This window comes from Tupaia chinensis, unplaced genomic scaffold, assembly GCF_000334495.1.
Source record: "Tupaia chinensis unplaced genomic scaffold, TupChi_1.0 Scaffold149333_1, whole genome shotgun sequence".
In the NCBI taxonomy this organism is placed as follows: Eukaryota; Metazoa; Chordata; class Mammalia; order Scandentia; family Tupaiidae; genus Tupaia; species Tupaia belangeri.
Genome location: NW_006209177.1, coordinates 2,689,244 through 2,697,296, shown reverse-complemented (window position 1 = coordinate 2,697,296; position 8,053 = coordinate 2,689,244). Strand labels below are relative to the sequence as shown.

Below are 8,053 nucleotides of genomic sequence, written 5' to 3'. Positions count from 1 at the left end.
GAGACAGAAAGAGAGAAATCACCCCCCAGGGGGGATGGCCACACCGCAATCCCTTCTCCTCCATTCTCCTCTCAGGAGCTTGGGTACGCACGCACACGCACCCAGTGTGAGTTCAAGCCGCCGGGTCCAGAACTCGAACCGTGGTCGACTACATGGGAGTCCAGTGACGTAGCCATTATGCTAACTGCTGGTCTCTCCACTAACTTTTTAATACCCCTCCCAAACAAAGATGCACACACCTATATACACATAAGTGGCTCAGAGCTAAATACAGAACCTAAGTCCACCTTCATTAGCAAGAAAATACTTTATCAAGTTTACAAACTTTGTGTCTAAAGTTCCAAAGACTCCTATTATATACTCTGTGTAACATGGGTCACATGGTCCCATGCATTTTGGAAAGTTCTACTTCCTTTATTTGCCCATTCACTTGTATTTGAAGTGGTTAGCTTTGGAATGGTAGTTAATCTCAAATTTGACTACTTTTCTGTGCACTTTCAATGCTTATGCTCTTTGCTCTAGATAAGTAAATAGAAAAGTAAATGCTTAAGAAGAAAACAGATCCTGTTTTGCATTCAGAATAAGGTCCTTGGTGTTTGCATCCTGCCTGGTGGCTTCTCTAGCACGTGGCAGATATTTGGGGGGCAGAGTAAAAGTAGGCTTGAGTCTTAAACCAAAGCATCAGTAAATTTTTTAAAGCCAATGCATAAATTTCAAAATGTTATTTTTTCACTTTGGTAAAGTGTTTCATTACACAGTCTTTGCCAGAGATGTTCCTGTTGCTCAAGGCATTTTCTAGAATGCTGATTAAACTCGAAGTTTGGAAACTGCCCATAAGCTTAGGCATCCACAGTGCATTTTGAGGAACTTGCTAACTAATGACTCCAAGATAGAACACCCAGGATCCAGTCATGGATTGGAACCTAAATGGGGGTGATGAGGGATCCAAGAAAAAGAATATGCTTATACCAAACAGGGAATGGGGTGAGAGCAAAAGGAGGGCCCAGGCAGTGACAATGGCAACATTGGTGATGTCATTTCCTTCTGCCAGGTCAATTCAAGTCTGCACTTAGTGATTCCAGCTTCCCAGAGGTGGCTGCTCCTTCCACTGACACCCTCTTTGCAGTGTCATATATGAGCTGTGTGTTCTTTGCAGGCAAGAAGGCTATAGTCATCCCTGTCATACATATGAGCTACATATACTGCAAACAAGATTATATGCCCATTTTTGTTACACTATATTTTTATTTATTTATTTATTTATTGCTATAGGGTGTACATGCTGACTAGAGAGTGACAGAGAGAAAGAAAGAGAGAAATTACCCCCCAATGAGGATGACCACACCACAATCCCTTCTCCATTCTCCTATTGGGATTTTTGAGCACACGCACACATGCCTGATGTGATTTTCAAGCCACCAGGTGAGGGGCTTGAACCATGGTCGGCCATGTGGGAGTCTAATGCCTTAAACCACCATACCACCTGCTGTCCCCATTTTTTGCACTTTAAATCTTGGGGCAGGCAGTACACTAGTGTCTGATTTAAGGTTATTGTGAGAAGATTTCAAAGTTAAGCAAAAGAGTCATTGGCTTTGTGATCAAAAAGCTCATAGACAGTTAATTCAAAAATTGTAGAGGACATTAGCCAGTATTTGGCCATTATTGACCACGTGACAAGCAGAGCATGGAAAAATATTGTGCGTCTATGTATCTGAGTATGCTCACGGCATTCTATTATGTGGAGATTACAAGTCAAAATATTTGGTACTAAAAGTAGAAGACCTAATTACAATGAAAAAAATTGGCATTCAGATTTCTAAACAGTCACAGGCTTGCCTCAAGCATATTAAAAATCACATCATATAAGCCCTAAGCAGTTTCTTATTAATCTAGTCTCTATGCTAATACAGCCAAATGGGAAACACAATCTTGGGAATATGAAGGCCAATGTTATTCTATTAACCTTATATGTTATCCTATTTACTTTCTTGTCTTTAATGAATAAATGAAAATGTCCTCTCATTCTGTAATTGCTGGATAGTCAGAGTATGACAATGTGTGGGTTTTATTCAGCTACATTCTGTGGCCTTAACAGCCCAAACTTGATCATTTTGTGGGGGATTTCAATGAAAGGCAATGAAAGATAAACTGTTTACATTAAAAGACTCTATCAAAGTTATTTTGTACCCAGTTTCATCCTAATCCATCTGCTGTTTCTATAGCTCTGACAGGCTGACCTCTCTTGCTGTGTGTGCCGTACTGATGTCATTACTGAGGAGGCCTTCCCCAGCCTTTCTGTGATAACAAAGTAAATGGAAATGTAGAAAACCTCAGGGAGGTAACAACTTGTTCAGTGTGATGAGGGAGAACTGTGGCTACAAAATAGGAATGATTACAGCAGGAAAGAATATCTGTTGTCACAACTAATGTATTCACTACAACATACTGACTTCAAAAGATTCAACTGACAGCAGTAGCACAATTTATGCATCTTTTTCATTAGTAAACTTTAAACGTAAAAGCGAGCTTTAAATATAATTTGGCTACTATGATTTGAAAGTTCAATGTGCATCACAGGTATAAGGAACACATCCCCAAACTGCCAGAATGGTCAGGTTCTCAGCTACTATGTGATTCATTTCATTTGCAATTATCAAACAGCAAACTACCCCACAAGCTGCCCCATCAACAATAACAAATGTACAAATAAATAAACAAAAAATAAACAAATGCAAACCCAAACTCAGAACCTGGATTAAAAATAAGCTTTTGTGTGTGTAAAGTGAGCAACTAAAAATTTGTGGAGGAAAAACTAAAATTATGAAGTGGAGGGGAGAGCTAAGAAGACACTTTTTTTTTCCCTGTAAATAATAATACACAGATTTGCTGCTAGCATCTCATTGAAAACCCACATGTCTCCTGTAACATGAATTGAATTACGTGCACATTTGAAAGGGCAGCAGGGAAATCCTTTAGCAGAAAAAGAAAAAAAAAAAGATCGAGTTATATAAAATTGGGTACACTGGAGCTAATTACAACAATGTACCCAGACGTGACACATTAGAATGCCTTTGTGCTCAAAGAAAATTTGAATTGTTCAGTTTTGCTTTTAAAGAGCTGACTTATTGCTTCAAGCTTTATCTAGAGTCCTGTAGCTGAGTCTGGTAACTAACTGAACATTTCCACTTGTAATAAATGTTTTGGTGACCTTCTAACTGGGCTAAATGAAGTCACCTAAGGTTTCAGTCTAATTCACATTAATAAGATAATGGTATTAGCATTTAAATGCCCTGAATGTCTTGAGATTTCTAAAGCTGGCTGTGTCTAATGCCAATTTGAGATGACTGGTGCATGAGAGAGTCATGCCCAGATCTAACCAGGCATTAGAACTCAGGTATCACAAGTCATTCTGCCACTAGACTGTAACAGACTACATGCACAGAGCCCCTTAAATCAAACATCAGGATATCATTCATGAGATATTAAGCAGATGTTTACTTGGTTCTATGAATATGTGTTGGAGGGAGCTCTGGAGTTGGGCCACTACATATCCTAGGAGCCTTTGGAATAAGGTCAAATTACAATAGCTTAAAATTTTAAAGACAGCAATTTTAATAAACCTGTCAATACAATTTCTTTGTTAAAAAAACATTTGAGACTGATTAGGCTGCTTATATTGAAAGAGAAGCAAAAGGTCTATATCTTTAGATCTTTTATTGAACTGCAAGCACAGCATCAATAACTGCTTCTCAGCTATAAATGAAAATTGATTCCAGGTTTAACTCCTCATTTTCAGGGGTTTCTTTAATCCCGAGAAACATAAGAAGAAAAATTTTACAAAAAGGAAATCTGGAGGTTCAGTTGTATGAGGTGGGGGCACATAGAGAATACAACACACCCTCACTCCCAAGAAGACTGTTCTCCCAGATTGGGCTTCTCCCTAGCCAAACCCCAGTGGACTCATCACAACACCACTGCCTGCCCTGGATGACTGGCTTGAAAATGGCAATTCAATAAGTATTGCATGGAGAAGGCCGGGTGGATTTTGTATCTGTGATGCCAACAGCAGCAGCTAAGAAGTAAACATTCAGTCAGCTGGGTAATGGACATCGTGTAGCCCCCAAGGCCCAACCATGTCATTGACATCTGACTCTATTTTTTTTTTTTTCAAAAGAAGAACGTATTGTAACACACATGTTTATGAAGACACTAAGTAGACAGCACTGTGTCCAATTCCAACACTGTTCTGGAATGTCTTAAGGACGAATGTCATCTTCAAGTGGGCTGTTTATGTCCCGTGCAGGGATAACACCTGAGAGAGAACCAGAGTGAGACCAGCATTGCAACAGAGCACGAGCTCACAAAGAAAAGGTAAGAACTATAATCCAAGGGGTGCTCAAGTCTCCGCCATGTTGAGCTCTTAAAGAAAACTTTTAGATACATTAAATTTCCTAGAGGACTTGGTGCAGTGTCACTGGCAACCTGACCTTTCTTTCTAGGACCTCTGGCTTAAAAGTTGTCAGGACTCAAAGGGAAGTTAAGGTCATTTGTATTAACTCGAGGCCTGTGGGGGCCAACTAGGAAGTTCAATTCAGTTCCTAGCAGATCCCTATGGACACTTCAAAAGGGATTTAATATTATGTGAATCTTGCCACAATAAAAATAAAAGGAAATGATTCTCATTTGGTCTGCAACTTTTTAGGCCTTTTGGTATGCAACTTTTAGGCTTTTTAACTAGTCTTTAAGCCATAAGGAGGGCTCATTTGCAAATGTTTATAACCTGGTGCCCAGTTCTTGCTTTCTGGACTCAGCCAGGTGAATAAGTGCTCATGTGGCTTTGCCTTAGATTCCCCCAGTTCAACCTCCCCATCAAATTGTGCGTGAGAACCTAAGCCTAGTTGAGGAAAGTGTGACTGGTCTAAGGGCAGCATGTCATGGAAAGGCCAATTCTGACCATCTGAGGATCTGAGCAACTACATAAAGTCAGTAATATATCCTAAAGTCCCAGATGATTTGGGCCAACAGACCTGATGCCACTTAATACAGAAAATAATAGCTTCATACATTAAAAAGCAGATTATGTTTATATAATCACATAGAAAGGAACTCAATATGCAAAATCTACTTCCATTTATTGTTGAATTCTGCTTTAAACATTTCCATTGAAAAGTACATTTCATTTTTCAAAATCAATAACTAGGATTTTTTGTTTTGTTTTGTTTATAAACATGATGCTTGTGCTACTGGTGTATCAAATGCAGAAAGCAAAAATGGCAGACATTGGGAAGTAAATGTGTGTCTTACATTCACCATGAAACCCATGCCTCAAGGAAAAGAGGGTTCTCTTGCAATCAGTAAATGGACAGCAAGCCCCTGGGAAGCAATCATGAACTTGGCTGAGGCCAGCACTATAGCCTGGCCTTATCCTTGATAAAGTCTCAAACTTGCAAAGATGCCAGTTTTTGTAAACTATCAAAAATCCAAACACAATACAGTGGAGAAAGTAAAGGAGAGGAACATTTTGGTCATATAACATTGAAGATGGATTTGATATTTCAAATATACTGAAGGTTGAGTTCTAACGTAATAAACAATTGTGGATGAAAATGGAGTGGGTGAGCCTTGGGAGTTTTCCCTAGGCTTTTCTTTGCAGGCTCATCCTCACAGAATATTTTGTGAATACAGAATTCTCTATTTGTGGTCTCTCTTGAATTACCAGTGCATGAGCATTCTTGAAAATGATCCGTTTCAGTTTTGTAACTTAGCAGACTTTACTGTAGGAAGACCTTAGTTGCGTACTGACTTTACAAAAAGGCAATTCCTCTGTATTCCTTATTTGAGGTTATAAGCACAGCCAGAAAGACCCACATTCGAGACAGTTCTCTCTCACATGGAGAAAATACACAAGCAAGATTGATGCCACACACTACACTGCCCTGCTCATGAGTCAAATAATCAACAAATTAATTTCATTAGAAATGCTAGAAGCAAATATTCTTGCTATTTCATTTGGGAGTAAAGTACTACAAATATTCATAATGCAGAATGGAAAAACACAAGAGCAACGGCAAGGTTTTGCCAAATGCCTTTTGACTGAAAGTTCAAGTGAGTGACAAAGTGCTGGGTCTTGATTCTCAGCTGCATTCTGAAATGGTGCATTGGGACAGGCAAATGGAGCAGTCACATTTATACCTATAGTAAAGAATGTGATTTCTCAGTCTCACACTAGAACCACTGAAGTCACACTTCACCCAAGATAATACATAGTCCAAGAAATGGAAAGAAATCTGTATTACTTATTGACAATCAGTATTTGTGTATGAAAAGTAGAGAGAGGTAGGAGGGGATGAAAGCTGTTCTAAAGAGCTCAGCAAGCATCTCCATGACCATAGCTTTAATGAAAGCATGAACTAATTTGATCTGTTCCTGAACACGATGCCCATCTTTGCTTCTTTTACTGTCTCTAAAGTCTGGAGATGAAGCAGGGGGGAGGCTTGTGTTTGTCAAAGCCATTTAAGTTTTGTCTGTTCCCTCTCCTTAGGTGCAAAACCAATCCTTAAGCTCTTCCTACCTGGTAAAGCTCAGTGGCAGTGCACTGAGTGGTCAAAGTCTTCACAGGCTCAAGGTCATCTTCATCACTGCTCAGCTTCAGGTCATCTTCAAGCATCCTGCAAAGAAATCAGAGCAGCATTCGGGTTAGAAAGTGTCTTTTCTAAATCATCCTCAGATACATCTTGCAATGAGGATAAAATATTGGAGCTTCAATCTGACAGCGGCAATTCTGTCAAAGGTGCAGAGGGAACCAAGATTCTTTCAGCTAATTAGATATTTGAGCTCTTATATTTATGTCATGCTCTGCACACATCTTCCCTCTCTACCTTCCCCTAAATCAAGAGGAAAAAAGACTATTTCAGCATCTCCAGAGATGACTGGAGTCTATATATTTTTACCACTAAAAATGCAATAAAAGTACTGATCAATCACTGTGTATGTGAGACATGGCACTCGATCTCTAAAGGACAAGGTATTCTGCATCTCCTATGAAAGAATGGGGGCATGATCAAAGCCACAAGCTCCAGAGGCTGTTGTTGACGCCCTTTACAGCTCTCTGTATGATAGGGGTAAAAGGCCCAGTGAACTTCCACTGCCTTTCAGTGCCCTCTGCTGCTGGGCAGCTTATTGGGCACAAAACAGGTAGGCAAGAAATGACTATTCATTCACCTTTCAATATATGCCCAATCTCTTCCTGCAAAATTTGACCCAAGAGGTAAAAGCTCATGATGTGAATAAGAAATCTTTCTATCTTTAGGTAAGGTACCTGAAAAATACAAGTGACCTAGGTTTCAGAGTTGTTTATAGAACAAAGAGAACCTTTCGTTTCTACAGGGGTATTAATTCCAGTGCCTTCCTTTCAGTCTCAAAGTTTGAGCTACATCCAAAAGAGTGGCATATTATGTTAAAATTACAGTTATGCCACCTTCAATACCAATTGTTCACATTTTTATGTATAAAAATCAAATCCATCTTTAATGTTATGTGACCAAAATGTCCCTCTATTTTACTTTCTCCACTGTATTGTGTTTGAATTTTTTTATTTTTTACAAATTGGCATCTTTGCTAGTTTGAGGCTTCATCAAGGATATGCCCAAGCTCCAGTGCTGGCCTCATCCTTATGCTTCAAGTGGGGACAGTCTTGGTCTCTCTGGACCAATGACCATTTCCCAAGCATGCTCTTTCTTGCTTCTAGCCTCAGCATCATGCTCAACTTTCAGTCAAGAATTCTATTCTTGGGGACCAGCAGTTAGCGTAATGGCTATATCGCTGGACTCCCTTGTAGTCAGCCGTGGTTCGAGTGCCAGACCCGGTGGCTTAAACTCATGCCGGGAGTGTGTGCGTGTGTGCCCAAGATCCCGAGAGGAGAATGGAGGAGAAGGGATTGCGGTGTGGCCATCCCCCCTGGGGGCTGATTTCTCGCTTTCTGTCTCTCTGTCTCTCTCTGTCTCTCTCTCTGTCTGGCGAGCGCACACGCCCTATAGCAAAAACCTCTCCAAAA

General features: G+C 39.9%; 1 protein-coding gene across 1 annotated transcript in view; it reads right to left on the bottom strand.

Moving 5' to 3' along the window:
- The window catches only part of AFF2 (ALF transcription elongation factor 2), a 391,411-nt gene that overhangs the window by 110,647 nt on the left and 272,711 nt on the right, over positions 1–8,053 (bottom strand). The window contains exon 8 of the mRNA XM_027769339.1: positions 6,572–6,668. Coding sequence (XP_027625140.1) covers positions 6,572–6,668 — 97 coding nt within the window. The remainder of the gene's footprint in view (positions 1–6,571; positions 6,669–8,053) is intronic.